General features: G+C 38.2%; 1 protein-coding gene across 1 annotated transcript in view; it reads right to left on the bottom strand.

Moving 5' to 3' along the window:
• Positions 1-19,507, bottom strand: part of LOC132156286 (protein O-mannosyl-transferase TMTC2-like) — a 112,652-nt gene that overhangs the window by 53,441 nt on the left and 39,704 nt on the right. The window contains exon 2 of the mRNA XM_059565223.1: positions 3,941-4,532. Coding sequence (XP_059421206.1) covers positions 3,941-4,532 — 592 coding nt within the window. The remainder of the gene's footprint in view (positions 1-3,940; positions 4,533-19,507) is intronic.

Here is a 19,507-nt window from a genome sequence, read left to right on the forward strand (position 1 = left end):
TGCTTTTGGTCATTGCTCACCCTTTAAAAAAGCCTCCACGCTCACAGCCAATCAAAGTATGCTTGCTGAGAAGTTTAAAATTCGATACTCACAGAATGACGCAGACTTTCAGCCTTTATCTGTAACCTTTTTTGTAGAGAAGATCAAACCTGCATCACAATGAATGAAGCTTTTTAACATCTAACACTCACGTGTAACATTGTTGGCATGGCAACTGTTGCATTTATGGTGTAATCATTTTATGTTTATGTGGAAAATGCTCTTTTATTAGCTAATTTTCTGGAACAAGTTAATAGGCTCATTTTCACTAACAGATACTGAAGTTAGATGCAATTAGCACACCATGTTTGGCATACACACCTTTCAGAATGAGATCACAATGTTTATTCATCAGCATTAAGCTGTAAAATGTCTTTCCTGAGGTCTTGGCAATTTTGCCATTTTTCCGCAGTACAAACAGCATTGTTGGTAAGCTAATAAAGTAAACTTGTGAGAAGCATTGTGACAGGATTTTGCATGGCTTTGTGCGGTAAGAGTGAAAAGCTGTTTACCGGTTGTTTATATTTTTTAATTTTTGTGTTCTAATTTGTTTGAATGTAATTGTAGTATGAAAAATGTGTTAGGAGCATCAATGACATTAATGACAACTATGAAGTCTAGACAGTAGTAAATCAAATTAAGTATATAAATATTATACACATTTGAAATACTGTATGATGCAAACAAACATAATAGAAGCAGATTTCTGCCATTCAAAGAAAAAAATCATCATAGTTATTAAATAAAAAGCCCAGATAATGAGCTACTAAATTGAAATTATGAAAAAAAAAGTTGAAATGTCAAAATTCTGAAAGGTCAAAGCTAGGGATGTCCAGATCCGATCACGTGATCGGAAATCGGGCCCGATCGTGTGGTTTCAGACTCGATTTTTAACACATCTTTTGTTATGCGGTGGCACAGAGTTAGACCCTTTTGACTCCACACAGAAACAGCAACGCATGCGGCACTTTGTTTTCAAGAGCTGGTGTGAATAAATATAGATTCAAACTCAAAGAGACATGATAGTTTGCGCATGACCTGATATTTCATTCGGACCCAGGATACAGCGAGATGAACATCACAGAGCGCTAAACTCTCATGCAGTGTGTGTTTCATTCATACTCGAAGCCGGAGCACGCTCTCGCGCTGATATCAAGATATTCCTAATATGGACAAAAGCGTCCAGCTATGCTGTGGTGCTCACAGGAAAACAGAAACTTATGCAAACACGAAGACATTAATATACGATCACGACAATAAATTGTTCTTCAAGTCATCTCCAGCAGGTGATAAATAAAGTATGAACAATGCAGTGCTGATTGACATAGTATTTATTACAGTATAGATAGATAGATAGATAGATAGATAGATAGATAGATAGATAGATAGATAGATAGATAGATAGATAGATAGATAGATAGATAGATAGATAGATAGATAGATAGTTTATTTAGCCACACGACAATGCCGGTGGAATTTGTTTTCGGTACAGTATGTTTAAGCTCTACATCATCATACATTACAAACAACAAATAGACAATACACTTCACAACATGTAACAATACAAGATACAGTGGGTACATGACCATGCGTAGTGTATGAGAGGAAAAACTAAACTAAAGAGAGGAGTTCAGAGTCCTGATGGCTATGGGGAAAAAGCTGTTTGTGAAGCGTTTGGTCTTGGTAGAGAGTGACCTGTAGCGCCTCCCTGAGGGAAGGAGCTGAAAAAGGTGGTTCGCTGGATGTGAGGGGTCAGAGATGATTTTCTTTGCCCGCTTTACAGTCTGATATGTATAAAGGGAATCGACTGAAGGCAGTGGTTTCCCTATGATCTTGGATGCTTTGTTGACAGTCTGCTGTAGTTTTTTCTTTGTTTGGCTGTCTGTGCTACCATACCATACTGTTATTGATGATGTAATGATGGACTCGATGATAGCGGAATGGAACAGAACAAGGAGCTGATGTCTGATCCGGTATTTTTTAAGCTGTCTGAGGAAGTAAAGTCTTTGTTGAGCCTTTGCAATGATTTGATTAGTGTTAGTTGTCCACTTCAGGTTATTGCTAATATGTGTTCCTAGGAATTTAAAGGAGTCAGTGATGGTGATTGAATTGCCATTTATTTGTATTGGTGTTTTAGGAAATGGCCTATGTCTAAAGTCAACAATGAGTTCCTGGGTTTTGGCTGTGTTGAGCTGGAGGTCATTGTTCGAACACTATTGTATAGAAACTATTCTGCATTATTATGAATAAACAGTGTTTGTAGTATATAAACAAATCATTATTATTTGTTATTGTCCAGCATTTATAGATTTCTAAGCCAATTAAAAGCTAGAAATTAGAGAAAAAATAAAGTTGCCTATACTACCAGTCAGAAGTTTTTGAACAGTAAGCTTGTTAAGGTTTTTTTTTTTTTTTTTTTAAGAAGTCCCTTCTATTCACCAAGCCTGCATTTATTTGATCCAAAGTACAGCAAAACAGTAAGATTTTGAAATATTTTTACTAGCCTATTTAAAATAGCTGTTTTATATTTGAATATATTTCAAAATGTAATTTATTGAAGATCCTGGATCTGTTTTTTCGCCCTTATTTATTCTTTTTTTATGTATTATAGAAGTATCGGATCGGGACTCGGTATCGGCAGATACTCAAAATCAAATGACTCGGACTCGAGGACAAAATAACCTGATCGGGACATCCCTAGTCAAAGCTATATGAAAAAAATGACATTGCAATACAGTCATAATTATGAGATTTAAAGTTGAAATTGAGATGGCATCTAAATTTGAAGATTAAGGTGTCAAAATTATTTTGATAATTTCATAATTAAAACTAGAAAAAAAAAGAAGTCATTATTGCAAAAAAAGGTCCAGAATACAAACATTTTTTAGGAAAAAAATCTTTACACTCTGGCAAGAGAGTTCAATGGACTTGCAATCCTCAGTCCTATTTGTGCACACGTCAGTTTATTTTGCACTGACTGGCTGAGGGTTACGATGTCAGTGGGTTTTGATGGTCGATGGTAAATCCTTGACAATCCAGAGTTGAGCCAAAGTCGACCTGATGGTCAGGTGCTTGAAGAGCAGAAAGCTGCACAGTCAGAACCAAGGCACCACTGTGTGCAATCCTTATAATATCATTGATTTCCCTGTCCTGCTCTCTCCACCATACCTTATTTTGCACACATACAAATACACATTGACTGCTGCTGTTTATGAGTCATCGCTGCACTAATTGCTGTTCTCATGTAAACACAATACATCCACATCATTAGACCTCATTAAAGGAGCATTCGTTATGATCGTATTATTAACGGCCAGAGTGTAACTTCAGAAGGTTAGCAAGGCCTTTCCAGCCTCACTTGAAAATTTTCCAATTATAAAGGGTTCATTAAAAACAGGACTTGACTGGGGACTGATTTCACCCGTGACGGGTTCGGATGAACGGCAGTTTGAGAAAGCAGAACGGATCATTGAAATCTAAAGAGCCGGCATTCAGCAAACTCCAAATAAAAAAGGGAAACATAGCTGCAACGAGGTTGCCTAAATTAATTGCAATTACAGGTCGTCTTGTGCTGCCAAGCGAAAATACAAACATATCTGACCAGATGTATGTTAATGCACCAAACAAACACCAATTTTCTTTTGATTGACCTCTGCTCTTGCATTTTTCTACTGCATTATGAAGAAAAAGAAAGAGAAAAAGAAAAATAATAAGATTTGCTAAGGTTAACTCAGTTGATCATACATGCCAAAATGTTTTCCAAATTTTTTCCTGATGGAAAGCAAACACCACACATAAAATTGTATTCAAATTATCCACCAGCACACATAAGCACTATTCAAGAATTTAGGATATCAGATCCATGCGTATAAAAACACAGATGGTTTTCCAAATGGGTAAGATAAAGGCCATTTACCTTTAGGAAGAGAGAGGGAACCTGCTGCAGCTTCAATTTGTGGAAGACAAACACGTCGTACATGGCAGCCACGGCCAGCACAGTCACGCCTTGCTCCTTCCAAAGCATGCTACAGGAAGCACACACCAAGGTGCCCAAGAACCATGTCCAGCTCCATCCATGAGCACCGCTCGTCCTCAGGGAACAGTGGCGAAAGTAGCAACGCAGGGCCAGGAGGAAGAAGAGGGCAGCTCCTACGTCAGCACGGCCCACGATGCCTGCCACAGCCTCCGTGTGGATGGGGTGAGCGGCAAAGAGAAGCCCGGCCAGCAGGCTCCAGCAACCCGACCCCAGTAGCAGGCTTGAGAGACTAGAGAACAGAGCAGTCGTGGCGCAGTGTAGAACCACATTGACCAGGTGGAAACCCCAGGGATCTAAGCTGCCCAGGGAGTAGTTGAGTCGAAAGGAGAGCGTGCAGAGCGGGCGGTAGGACTTGTGGCTACCGCTGTGGGTGAGAAGTGTCCCCCAGAAGTCATCGTAGAATATGTTGATCCAAGGCGTTTCGGGGAGAAGGTCCTGGTTGGTCTTGATTGCACGGCTGTGTGGAGAAAAATAAATAGTTTAAGATTTTAAAAATTCTAATTTATAAAATGTCAATTCATTTACTATTGTGTGCACAAGGATATTGCTTTTAAGTGAAGGTTGGGTCAGTCCTCATCCTACATCAATTGTTCTGTTAGTGTATCAGCTATGACAGACATTCATCACTTGCTGAAGTTCTAACACAGCAGTCTTGACAAAAGATCAGGACAGGGCATGATTAAAACACATCACAGACATGAGACCATATGTTGAAGTATAAAAAAAATGCATGAAAACTGAACAATATAAAAATCTTTCAGCTTTGTCAATGTTATTCAGTAAGGCAAGCATCACTACTATTGATTTTCCAACCCGCTAATGCTAATTCTTTAACTTTGGCATGTAACTCTTCCTGGAACATTGCAGTTGCCGACATGAATGAATGGTAGGACTGAGCAACATATATTTAAGAAAAAAAATATTGTTTACTTCTAAACATGCTCTTCCATTTAATCAAAGTCTTCCATGATATTCTGCTCAGGAATAGCAGTCAGTTTAAACAATACATTTAACATTTTTCACACAAGGATGACCTTCTAGTTAAGTAATGTTTGACTGGGACACAAGACAGAAAGAAAGGTGAGGAGGGAAAATTGATTTTGTCTTTCCTCGACGTTTAGAAACTGCAGACATGTACCACATCCTTGACCAAAAACAAGTAAAAGCTCAACAGAACAACAGGGACCTCCATTTAGCCTTTAGCAAGCACGGAGTTGTACCAAATGCCTGTCAGTCACACCAACCCGATTATAGAATATGTCTATTGGCTATCCTGAAGAAACTGAGACAGAAAGAAACAAAGCTAATGGGAATGAAAAATGCATAAAGACAGCCAATTGCATGGAAGAATAAATGTGCAGTTTACTCTTTGGTAGAAAGTTTTGGGACTCTAAATATGTCTGAAGAAAGCCTTATAAAAGTGTAGAGTTGTTCAGGAGGAGGCAGGGCAGGATATGCTCAGGAGGCCATAGACACACTGTGCCTATGCTGTCTGCCTGCATCGCGCCGCCAAACAAGGTAGAAAGAACCCTCAAGACAAGCAAACACCACAAACACGTGTAAACAAAGCAACTAGGCAGTTACGTTATACCATATGCAGTCATCCCTGCCAAAAACCATGTCATTCAAACCAAAGGCGGTGGTATCTTGATGTGAAATAAACACTCTACCTCCTGTGATCGTGAATGTATGCCTGAGCACAAGAAGATGGTGTTGAACCGTAGAGCGTAATTATTCTCCTTAGAGAGTGCAAGCAATGACATAAGCTGTAATTAAAACATGCAAGAGGAAATATGTGACAAGTGCGATAACGCACCATCAGTGCTACTGAATAATCAGCCTTCACAGTAATGGTGCCAAGAATGTGCAATCAACACAGAATGGAGACAAAAAGTTTAATTGAAACATGTTTACAAGAGAAAGATATAATGCAAAAAGAGCAATGGATCCCTGGCTGTAGAGTGAGCCAAAGCCTTTGATCATTTGTTACTTGCTAGCACACTTGCACAGTTACCAGCAGCGAACGCCTGTCTACCAGTCGTCCATGAGAACAGATGGAAATGGGGAAAGTGAGGAGATGTTACAAAAGACAGAACTGCCAAAAAAAGAACTGATTCAGGAAATGCATCAACTTCTTGGTTGTCTTGGGAGAAATTTTCAACAAGACGTGTTGAAATTGCAGCCATTGCCTTGTAAGAGTCCACAAGAAAAACAGATGCTCTGAGAACTACAAGTGAGATAAAGCTCTCCATCATCAGACACATTTCAATTCCCTGCCTTGACTTTGAATCAATCACTTTCTTTGCAGAATTTCATTATTTTTCCCCCTCAGGCATATCTTCATTTTCTCCAAACCATTCGTCAAATAAGATCTTCATCCTTCTGTACAAAAGGATAACACGAGAGCCATTGTGGCTCAATTACACATTTGGTTCATTTGGAAGGGGTTGCCAATTTACTGGATATTTTTGGTGAACCAAAGAAAACAAACACTATTGCCTGATGACTTGACACCCAACAGCCCAGACACAACAATAGACTCTGTGCCAGGCCCGGCAGGCAGGGGCTTCCGAGATCAGCTTTCACGTGAAGTGTGAAAAAGGAAAATCTAAAAAGGAACACTTGGAGCTCTGGTGGAGGATTGTAACTGAATCTCAGGAACAGTGCAAGCTCTTGGATTGCTTCATGAGTACATGGATTCTTGAGCCACTGCCTGATTTGGCTTGACAGCACCCCAAGGGAGTCTGACTCCCTAGAATGATTCTAATTGGTGTTAGTGAGACAAATAATGTGAAAGCGAATCTCTGCCATGGGCTGATTGTTCTTACCCATAAAGGAAGTAGAGAGGGACAGAACCTAGAGTCCATCAGAAGCTTTTTAACATGCAAGAGTGCATTCTTACACTTGACAACTCTCAGCGGACCCGTGGTATCACGCAATCCCGAAACTGGCCACTTTGCTTTATCTAGAGTCCAATGCCGGGGATACTGTGACCACATCTGTCAAAGCATGTTTTCTTATCGCTCTATCCCTGTCATGATTGGCACATTGTTACATTTTGCCCGACCCCAGCTCTAATGAGAAGTGAAATCCAAAATAAATCCTGTGTAATCTAGATCCCAGATCCGTCAGACTGGGAGCAAGATTCAGCTCGGTGTCTATGAGAGGAGCTTAAATGCTGAGGTGTTGATAGCAGGCTGCAACCTCAATGTTTTTGGACAAGTACAGCTTTGCTACATCCAAAACAAAGGCTTATAATTCAAGCCAAAAGCAAAACAAACCGTGCAAAGAGTCTGGTCTTTGGAATCAAAAGCAACAAGTGACCTACTACGGAGTGACCATATTCCATGTATTGCCTTACTTTCTTCACGAACTGGATGAATAGTCTCGACGCACGATTAGCTTAGCGCACAGAGTAAATTCTTTCTGCCAAAATGCACGAATGTCAGCTGGCATTCATATAATGCAAGTACATCAAGGGTCTATATGTTATAATGAAGCAAACATAGCTCCCTTGAAATCCAGAGATTCTACTGAAAGTTTGAGACAATGCACACTTGTTTTCTATTTGTGCCAGCAAGTGAAGGGGGGGGGGGGGCACAGGCATTAGGGAGATGTGTTTTTCGGTCTGCCAAGTATGTGTCATCACCCAGCTACAATGTCTGAAAGGGCCGCAGTCATATTTTGAGAATGCCTACAGAGAGGCCGTCCGGTCTGTCCACTCTGCTCTCCTGCCTGGGCTTTTGTCTATGGTTTCTTCCCATGAGAGTGCCTGCAGGTCAATAACAGAATACAATCCCCTTATGTGGTGCTTACACCAGAAGAGCTCTCAGGAACAACAGCCTTGTTCTATTGTGCAGTTTCATGAAGAAAAGCTGCATGGGCTATAAAAGAGGAAAATCAATTAATGTGTTGGAATAAAGGACTGAATTGTTAAGGAAACACCTTCCAAGCTGAGCAGCTCACACAAAGTACGTATGTTTTTCATTCTTTCAGTTCTTCCTTAATTCATTCATACTCTCTATCAATCTTTCATTCTTGCTTTTTCTTCAATCTTTCTTTCTTTCTTTCATTTAATCTTTAATTGTTTTCTTCAGTCATTCTAACCTTCATTCTTACATTATGCTGGTCATTCTGTCATACTCTTATTTATTCTAGGGATCATTATTTCATTCTATGTCATTAGTCCATTCATCCATTAATTAATTCATTCATTCATTCATTCTTCTGTATTCATGCATTATTTTGTTTGCTTTCATTCATTTGCATTCATTCATTCTGCATTCATGCATTCTTTTGCATTTATGCATTCATTTATTATTTTGCATTTTTCTCATTCATTTATTGGATATGGTACAATGGTTAAACCATGTTTTTTATATTAATTTAACTTTTTACCATGTAAATACTATAATATAATCATTATGTGCAGTTTTATATATAAAAATGCCATGGTGTTTCTTTCTGATACAATCACTGCAACATGGTCCTGCCACGATTTTCTAAAAGAGTAAATCACAAGGCGGCACATGTTTTCCAGTAAAACCATAACATTTTCAATATCAACAAACCTAACTGCATAGTATTAAATCAATTATTATTAGTCATATAAGTATAATAAATTAAAGAAAGAGGAGGTTGTGGCTCGATACGTAAGATCAATGGAAACCTGAAAATGCTTGTGTATTAACAAGATGTCAGTGCTGGTTACCTCATCTGCTATTGCAGTGCATCCTTCCTATAGTTCCTCTGATGAAGAGCATTAGTTCATGCTGCGAACCATGTCAAAAGGTCTTACCACATCAAGGGTGTTTTGACCCCAATTTACACTCAAGAAATGTCAAAGAATAAGTGAGGTACAAAGAGATCTCTTAAGATATTAACTAATATATTTGACACTTTGAGAAGGTCCTTGTTAAACAGCACATAATCGATACCATAGTAGACTAATTCAATGCATTTCATTATGTCAGTCTGGCAAGCTGTTAAAATGTTAACTGGTGTATTATTGAATTAGGGTCAGACTAAAGGCTTTCACTTGGTGGGCTTCAACAAACAGTGAAGCAGACACATATTGAAAGGGTCAGCGGCTCTGCAGTCGGAACAAACCATCTCAGGCCACCATGAAATCAACATGGTCATGGCTGGACATTGTTGATCCAAAATGCCACAATAGCCACATTATCTAGTTTGAAATCATGTGAAAGCAAAGGGAGAATGGGTGTGGACTTGTCTCACATTTTGGTAGTTTCTAAAACAGTATTATACAGTAACGTTCAAGCATGATTCAATTTAGGGCACTTTCCACAAACTCTCATCTTTGTACCTTTTCAACAAAACAATATGCACACATCAGCATCCATTTTAACTTTTTACCAGCATGAATGAATCAGTTGTCCACTAATGGCAAATCAATGAAAGCGCAACTTCCATTTAGGTTTTATTGACAAAAAGAAAGAAAGATAAAAAGCCCACTCAGCACATTGACTACTAAATTAGCAGGGTGAAAACTGAACACCACTTTTCATTATATCATACCACCACTCTTGGGAAAAACAGCTTTTACAGGACTTACTGTTATATCAATTGCTTTACTATGAGGCAATTGAACTGAATAGTAACTAGATAAAAGCAATAACTGATTAGACATGCATATCCTAAAGGAAATACCGGTACATGCAAGACAAAAACAAAAATTACCGTTTTAGTTGAAAAACAAATGTGTAATGGTGAAATTGCCTAAAAGTGATTTAAGATGAATTAAAGAAATTAGAGAATAAAGAGGAGGAAAAAAATAGGAGTATGAGGAAGTGAAGGAGAAGAAAAAGGAGGAAAAGGAGGAAGAGAAAGAAAAGTAGGAGAAGATGATTGAGGGACAAGGACAAGTAAAAGAAGTGAAATAAACAGAGTAAGAAGAAGAGAAAAAGGAGAAAGAGAAGTCTATAAGTTTTACTGGTGACTCTTTCCTCCACTTCCTGTGTGCAGTGTGTCTGTAAAAGGCAGAGAACTATTTACAAAGCATGGGTGGCTTTGGCCAAAAGCACGTTACACCCTACACATCTGTCCTGCAACACTTTCATGGATCGTAATAGACTTTGTAGAAGGACTATAGGAAGAGTCTATTTTCATCCCAAAAGAAATGTCTGGCCTCTAGAGAAAAAAGCATTTTAGAGTTTATTATAAGGCGGTGTGGAAGCCACCGAAAGGACATGCCTGGGCCATACACTTGCATTCAGAGGGCATATGCTAGGACAGACTGCTTTCTCACAGCACAAATATATCAGGACGCTCTACCATGTCGCCTCCCCTGTCTTTTATTTCCACGCAAACACAATCTGTCAAAAGGAACATCTCAGATTTTTGGCAAAACTGTGGGTATTTTGAAAATGGGCAATTAAAATAAATAGGAAAAAGCTGTTTTGCGACTGCTAAAAATGTGACTTCAGCCTCACATGGTAAACCACTAAATATCTCCTTATGTTTACACTAGTATTAACAAGAACCAAAACAGACCAAAAAAAAACGCTGATTTTCTGCCAGAGTTTGTGCAATATTAAGATCTGAGATCTGACCAGCCTTTTGAAAGACACTGATGACACATGATACATCTTGTTATAAATGTGCTGAACAGGGATTTTTTTGACCACACACATATTGCCGACCTGCAGCAGGAAAGAAGAGTGAAGCGATCACAACTGATGCTACTGTAAGTGCTAATGCCCAGCTGAAAATCAGTTGCATGAACATAGCCACTATGTTAAGAATGTTTTAACTACATGGCTAAATTTTTAAGACTAGTCTAAGCAGTGCAGTTTATGCAATTAGCCCCTGGGATTTTAAGGTTTGTTGCAACTGGTACCAAGTTCTTAAACTACAGAAAATACAAAAGTTCCCACTCTGCAGTTCACCCATCATTATGGATCACCCATAATCAGCGTTATGAAAACTTCTTTCAAAAAGTAATTAGCCAGGCTACTCGCCATTTAATAACAGTTTCATACAGTCTTATGACGATGTAGGTAGCTATTAATTAAAGCACATGCAAAGAAACCACTAAATGGATCAAACATTTTTTCAATTGATATTATTTATAGGGCAATAATTATATAATTATATATATAATATATAATATAACTAAAAATAGGTTAACTGTAATTTTAATAGTACAATTTTGTCACATTTAACAAATTCATTTTCAAGAACACTTAATAAATAACCTTAATGCAATTTTTAAGATTCACTATTTCCGTAATTGTATATTATATTGGTAATAGTAATCTATATTTGTCAAATAATAATAACAACAACAAAAAGTGCATAAACAGGTGGCATAAACAAAAACTAACAAAACAAAAACCAAACCTAAACAAAACAAAACAACACAACACACACACACACAAAAATACACTGTAATGGTTTTGAAAACAAATAAACTGCTGTTCACTGGTACTATTTTAGTTACTAGCCAACAATGATAAATTCCTCAGGATAAGCTTTGTCAAATGCTACTAAGCTGCTGCAATGGATACAAAATGACATCCATCCAATATCAATTAGTCTAATCTGCCAAACGTGTCATGCTCTGTGAATCCTCTGGTAAATGAAAGAGGCTTTGTTTTATCCTGAGTTTGACCCAGGTTTGAATACTCAGCCCACTCTCTGGCCACAGTACACAGGCCTCTCAACAGGAGGCTGTTTGTCACGGCTCGAGTCCTTCTGGCCAGAGTGTAATAAATTCTTCTTTGTCTTCTCATGGAGAGAAAGAGAGCGAGAGTGGGTGACCTGCTCGTGGTGTTTGCATGCAAGGTCTATCCTGAACACTGATGGGATGGTTTATCATTTGAGCGGCTCTTGTTGACCCACAGGAGCACGTGGGTAGGGAAACGAGGAGTATGACATTGGCTGGATGAGAACCAGCTGAAGGAATGCGAAGGGGAACATGTGGTAAGGGGATGGGAATGTAAATCCGAGGAGATCCACACAAAAAACTCCTCAGATGGGAGTGAATACACTGCGCCCACTGAGCAGGCTTTTCTTTTCCCTTTTCTTCCTAAGAATCTCTTTTTTCCCTCATGTTTGGACCAGTGCACCAGCGACATTCTCAGTGTTGCCTTGTCAGCAGGGTGTCTTGGCTTTCTGGCGAGTTATGTGCAAGAGACTTGCAAATGTCAGAAATTTTCAAAAAGAACATCTGCATTGTAGACAAACATTATCAGAAATACTGAATTTAGCTGAGTGTCTTTTGCATCTTTAAGTGGCTTTGCTTCTGCCACTGGAGCACACAGATTCTTGGTCTCCGGACACGTGGCGGATGTTCTGCAGTTGCGGGCTGGAATGCCTGCTTGCATGCAATGCAGTCCTTTTTTATGAGGCATACCAGTAAACATCCCACACCAGGCCATGGCACGCTATTGGTCTAGCCAAAACTCACTACAGTTAAGAGCACAGCACAATGACCGTGAATGCCAGCAGCTCAACCAACCAAATCCGAGCATCTTCTGTAAAATATTGGCAGCCAACACAATGCCACACACACAGTTCCCACTACCTTCAGACCATAACAAAGTTTTTTCCTGCTGCATATGGCTATTCCAGGTCTTCTCCTCTATCATGACCCCAAAACCCTTTGTTCATTATAAGTCTGATGTGCTGGAAGGCATACTGATTACTTCGGCCTTTCAGAAGACACCAGGTAATCTATTAACTAGAGGCCACGATAGCAAATCAATCTGAGGAGGCAGAAAAACCTCCGGGGTGATCTGTGCTGTGCATGATTTATACTTCATTTAAGCTGTATGCCAGAAAATACTACCATAGTCAATGTTAAACCAAGTGTAAAATGGGACAAAATTACAATGGTAAAAAGTCTAGTATGCAAAATTCATATAACAGAGGATGAGTTTGTTGAAGGCTTAATTACTGTAATCTCATTTGATTTTGTATTTTCCAAATGTAAAATTAAATAATGGGCCAATAAAAAGTTCTTGTCTTGTTGTTTCTTTGTAATTATTTATGAAATTTACAAGCAATTTCTGAGTGAAAGGTTTTTCAAAGTAAATCTTACAACACTTTCTTCTAGTATAGTTCAAAATGAAAAAGATGTTCGTTCTTTTCAGTGTTTGCTAATTCTAAAATCTTTCATCCCCTTCTATTATTTTGTCATGGATAATCTTCATAATTACAATGCCAAATCCCCCAAAACTCTCTGTATTCCACAAACAATTCCCTTTGTTAATGAGCTCACTGGAGCACAAAGCACACTTCCATGTGTGATTCCAAATGTTCTGCATTAATTATAGAAAATCACAGAAGATCGTTCATAGAGTGTTGCACAGTGTGATCTCATTAGACAAAATCACACTGTTATCCCGGATGCCTTTCGTTCAAGCGCACACACTATTAGTTTCACATTAGGGGGCTTGCTCATAATTAAAGTTACATATGTTGACTGTCCTGTGCGTGTGTCCAGTGAGTGAAATCACAGATGACCCCCACCAGCACATACATGATGAGACCTTGACTTTGACCATGCCCCCTTTCCTGCTGCGGAACACATCATATGTTCAGTATGTCCAATTCATATTTTTACATAGTAGTAATACTGTTTACATAGTAGTTATGGAACCACACAAGTGAGGAACCTGTATATATATCATATATCATATGAATATATCACCTTTCAGTTATATTTCACACACACAAGAGTAAAAAGCAAAAAAGCCATGATAAAGCTTCCAGAAAACAATCCAAATCTCATTCAGTGCGAGCTGGCCTTTGACTTTTTAAACTAACTATTTTCTTAAATTAGTGGCTGAAAGAAAAATAAGAGGGGGAAAAGGTTTGCAGTGAAATGAAATACATCAAAATCCTTCCCTTAAGGCGTGACATTAATTTGAAAGTTACTAAAATATATTTGGCGATGCTATTGCGTGAGACGAAAGCGCCTGGTTATCCTGTAAACATTCTTAAAAGGAACTCAACCAGCCACTTAACTGTTTCTAAATGCTTTGTCTTCCACATGGTGTCAATTTGCTTTTTTTGTAAACGAGCTCATTTTTGCATTTTAGACTTTATAGTCACAGAATCACAGAAACCACACCACCATCCTGGTAAGCAATCCTTTTTTACAGCCTTTTGATTTCGCAATTTACTTTTTAATCATCGTGGGACCACAAAGGAAAGACATCAGTTCTTTGAGAATCGCTAAAATTCAAGCTCAAGTTACCAATTACCACCTAGAACGGATTAATTTTAAATCATTTTAAAAATAGCTAGCAGATTTTGCTGCTTGAGAACCTTTCAATATATTTGGTTCATCATATGGTTGCAATGAATCAGAACCCCAGAGATCTTCAGTGCACGACTGCAGATGACCACGCTGGGGCGAAACCCATCAGGAAAAAGCTACAATTTCATACACACAGCCCTTCTTCTCCTCCTCCTCACTGCCTGAGACAAAGAAACAGGAATACTCTGCACAATCATCAATCAAGAGCATTCTGAGCCAAATCTCACCCTCTTCTGAAATCAAATCCAAACAGTCAGGCCATAGCAAACAAGCTCACCTTGAACGAGGCCAGTGGCACACCATGCACTCGTCATTATAATCGCATTTTCCTGCCTTTAATGTGGAAAAAAGTCCTAATACACAATACATTACTGACCCACGAGGAGCTAAAAACCACACCAGTTACAGCTAAGTTATGCGTGATAGACTTCGCTAAAATTATGTTGACAGAAACCAGTTCAGTTAAAACTGAGGTATTATGGAAGTCAGCACTTCAGATGAAGCCTTCTTGAAAAATGTTTTACAACATTCTTCCAGATGACAGGACATACGAACATGAACCTAATCCTGAAACACGTTCCAGAGGTGTTTTTATTTCCTCTAGAAGAAAGCACAAACATCAGGAGGAGGAGGACGAGGTCATTTCCCATTGTGAAGTGTGCGTCTTTGAAGTCTTCAAACAAAATGAATTTCCTGATTAACAACAGCCTTGTGCCTGAGAAAATGAGGTTTGTGTTGTTTAAGCTTGAGCTTTCTTTGATAAAGTTCATGCAAGAGGTCTTTCTTAAACATCCTAATCAGTGACTGTTTACACTCACCGATTTTCATCAATCCGAATTAAAGTGGCAGTGTGTCATTAGCGGCACAGAATGGATTTGCAACATGAAATAAGTTTCCAAACACTACGCCTGTCCACTCTTTTTCAGACAAATACTTAGCCCTGGCCCCAAACTCTTGCCACTGGATGAGATAATATCCCCGTTTTGCACCGGATGGGATTCTGAACCAAATAAAGTTTTGAAATCATCACAACCATCTGTTTACACGTTTGAGGGAAATCAACCTGCAAATGGATTACTTTCAGAATTCAAGAAATCTTTCAATATATCCGTTAATATTTCCGCCGATGCAGGCCAATGAACAAGTAATAAAACATTTGTGCTTATAAAAACTGCATGTTTACTAGACTATGCATTAAAGTCAGCTGTTATTAAGTTTGCATGAAATTTATAAAAGTGTGACTTGTGTGACTTCTACAGACGTGGAAAAAGTGCCTAAGATCACAGTAGTTAAGACATTAATACTAACCACAACGAAGCAAAATGAAAAAGGGAATTCACCAACATCATACAGTTCTTTTAACCAGAAAGGGACTTTCACGTATATAAGAGTTTATAATTGAAACACAAGCCATGGAAAAACATGAAACTAAGTGGTGTATATTATGTAGCAGAACAGCAGATGTGAATATGCCAACCATCTGAAAGAAGTCTGGCTCCTTTCAATCCATATAACACTTCAAATATAACTCCAGGTCTGACCTACACTTGATACATCATTATGCACTTCTATAGTCAATTGTCATAGAAAATTAGGAAAATGTTCTCCTCGGTGCATTAAATGCCATTTTACCAAATTGTAAATGAAAGTTTGCTGTCCGTACTGAAAAAGACTTCGAAATAAATACCAACAATCATCTTTCTATGGAGTTGTCCTATCAATCAGAAAGCAAACACAATCATACAGCACAATCAGCGTAGTCTGATTCATGTACATAAGCCTTGACAATCCCTTGAGTGTCAGTGTCTAAAATTGAAATGTCTCCTTTTCACTGCTCTATCAGGGCAAATGAAAACCAACAAAAGGGAACTAACATTCATGGCATATCTGAGATGCTTGCTAGTGGTCTACTGTTGGGCTTTAGATAGGGTTCAGAAAGATTAGGAGAGGGGGTTGAGGGAGGGTTCTCCAAACGCTAAGGACAAAGAAGCAGCCTCAGCTCTGCCCAATACACCAACCCTATGAATGAATGACACAAAGAAACAACTGAGCCTCTCAACTGGCTGCAGAAGGTGAAAACGAGGGAGAGGTGGAGAAGGAGAGGTTTTTCTCTGCCCACACTTGAAGGCACTGCAATAGAGGAACAGTGTGACTTCGATCATGTGTGGTCCATTACTCAACCAGAAACAGCTTGACTACTCCTCATGCCTACGAGACAACGGAAGCTCCATCAGTAGTTGAACAGGGCTGATAGCTAAGAAAAGCCACAAGAAACAATAGATCAGCCCATTTATAGTCATTGGGGAGACTATTGAATGGGTTGCAATATGCAGGCACTTCAAAATACCTTAGGGGAGAGGAAAGCAGTGCCAGGTGGCAACTTGGATGAAGAAAAAAAACAGGAATAGTGCGGTGACTCTATTGGAAGGCTTGCAAAACTAAAAAATTTAACTGGTCGATTATAGTCTTCCAATTAAGTCAGTGTTTACTTAAGTAAATGACAAGTGAACATCAGGGCTGTGTACCATTCAGAAATGAATTGCGAATACATTGTAAAGTTGAATTAACAGGGTGACAAATGACAAGTCAATTTGGAAATGCATAAAAACATTCAAACCAGAAAAGCAACTTCAAGATAATATTTGAATGTTCGCTTAATAAAGCCTTGGTAAAGTTTGGAAAAGGCTTTAATATATGAAGAATAGAGGTTAGAATGATAAACAGATCAGATGTTGATGTAGAAAAACTGAAATAGCATTTTCTTGTACTCCAGTAATATTAATTTTATTAGCAACTTTTTTTTTATAGTGTAGATAGATCTATCATTTCCCAAAATACATTACCTGTGTTGAATGTTTTTAAACTCCAATTTAGTAAATTTCTCTTCCTGCCATTCCAATTCTACTTCGTGCAGTGTGGTTAATGTAAAGTCACACATAAATAAAAAAATTAGCAAAAACTTGATGAACACTCCAAACAAAACTCAAACTGTCATAGGGTTTCCATATAAAATGAAATGCATAATAAATACACAAGGACACTTTGCAGAATAAGTACAATGGAGTAGATTCATTTGACTAGCCAGTACATCTACTGAAAATCTAAAAATGTGTTCCTTTCTGATGAAGGTAATGGCAAATATAAGGTTTAATTTTTATGTAAGAGAAATCAAAACAGTCTAAATTGTAAGAAATGAACTGCTCAAACACGTTAAGCTTCTAGTGTTACAACGTTTGAGGTCTCGGACTTTGCGGCTGCTCAACAGCTACTTCTGCCAAAACGTCTTGAATTAAATATTATTATTTTGGGCTCAGAGAGTTTCAAAAGGTGCAAACCCAAGTCAGTTCCCATTCGAATCAGTTTCTGATGAACACAGCCGACATTTAGTTAAAGTGCCTTGTCTTTACTAAAGTCGCAACAAGCAAAACAAAACAGATGGGCTCTAAACTGGCTCAGATCAAACAGCTTCAAACAGTTGCATCAGTGCACGCCAGTCTGTCGCTGCTTTTCCCATCCTGGCCATGCACAGAACAGGGGTCACAAGGCACAACTCAGGAAACCTCCTCTTGAAGAATTAGGGTCAAAGCGTTGTACGTGTCAGGAAGGAAGGTGTAAAGGATGGTGACTAAACTAGCTCTGAGATAACAGTCTTGCACATCCTCTTGAACACCGTTCGCAGTCTGCTGTACAAGCCACAGGCTCTACTGTGAACATAAGCAGACACATTCAGATGTCATCAGCTTGTTACCGCCGCTGACAGAGGACCTTGTGTTTGGGGTGTTTAATAGCATGGAGGCTAGCTTGAGGGCATTTGTGCTGAATGTGGAAAACACAAGCAGCCCATTCTGCAATTAAATGGTGAGGAAAATATGGAAGCAGTATTGTTAATTTGTCAACATATTGTAAGTGATTCACTTTTTTAAATCAAGCATAATTACTGAAATAAAACATAGAATATATATTATGAAATATATAAAATATTTTACACAGAATATATATATATATATATAAATTATTAATTTTTAAATCAAGCATTTGTCAAAAATGAAAAAATATAGAAAGTCTATTGTTTGTGTAATAATAATAATAATAGTAATCTAGTCTTCGAAAGGAAAGATTAAATTATTACCTAAAATAAATTAAATTTACAAAATAAAACAACATTAAAATAAATTTTTGATTTAAGTCAAGCATTTGTCAAAAATTTAATAAAATATATAATGTATACTAATTATGTAATATCTAATTTTAAGGAAAGGCAAAATTAAGACAAAGGAAAGATTACATTTTTTTTTATTATTATTATATTTTAACACCACTAATAAAAAAAGTCTTTTTTTGTTTGTTTTTTTGCCAATGTAAAAGTCACCAACATAATGCTATGGTGCTATGGGTGGTTGCCAGGGTGCTGCTATGCGGTTGCTACAGTGTTCTGGGTGGTAGCTATTGTGTTAATAGCTGGTAACTTGCTGGCTCAAGTCAAAGTCCCCCCCACAACAAGCCACATGCATTGAGGTATCATTTACATTTAAGTTATGCACCAAATTTTTATATCGAGTGTGAAGGGTTTGTTCTAAACCTCTAATCATAGGTATGAGCATTAATGACAGCAAAACTTGCCTCAGCACTAATAAAACATTTTTAAAAAGCAAATTCAAAGGAAACTGTAACCAAAAGGGACTTCTGAAGCAGATTTATCACTTTAAGGATACAAATGTTCAGCACAAAGACAATTAGTGTTGACAGCCACATCTAACCACTGCACAATCTATTGCTTAAGCTGTCTAAACATTAGATTATCTTATCAGACAGCTCAGGCAAAGAAACATTCAAGCTGAGCCAAGCTACAGCGAAACATCATGAAACATTACCTCTTCTTATTAGGCCGCTTAAAGCACTTGGATAAGAATGGCTCATTTAATCTTCCCTGCACTTTATAACTTCAGCAGGAATTTTGTTTAGTGGAGAATGAGGATAACCTGCAGAAACAACACTCTGACAGGAATTCAAGAACGTCTTGGTACAAGGAGGACTCCAATTGGGGAACATATTTCCAAGATGTGCTCTGTGAACAGGTATCTGTAGGTTGATAAATGCATTCTGTACACACCAAGAAAAAGGTCGCATAAAATTAGTCTTTATAT

The sequence above is a fragment of the Carassius carassius genome, chromosome 13 (genome assembly GCF_963082965.1).
Source record: "Carassius carassius chromosome 13, fCarCar2.1, whole genome shotgun sequence".
In the NCBI taxonomy this organism is placed as follows: Eukaryota; Metazoa; Chordata; class Actinopteri; order Cypriniformes; family Cyprinidae; genus Carassius; species Carassius carassius.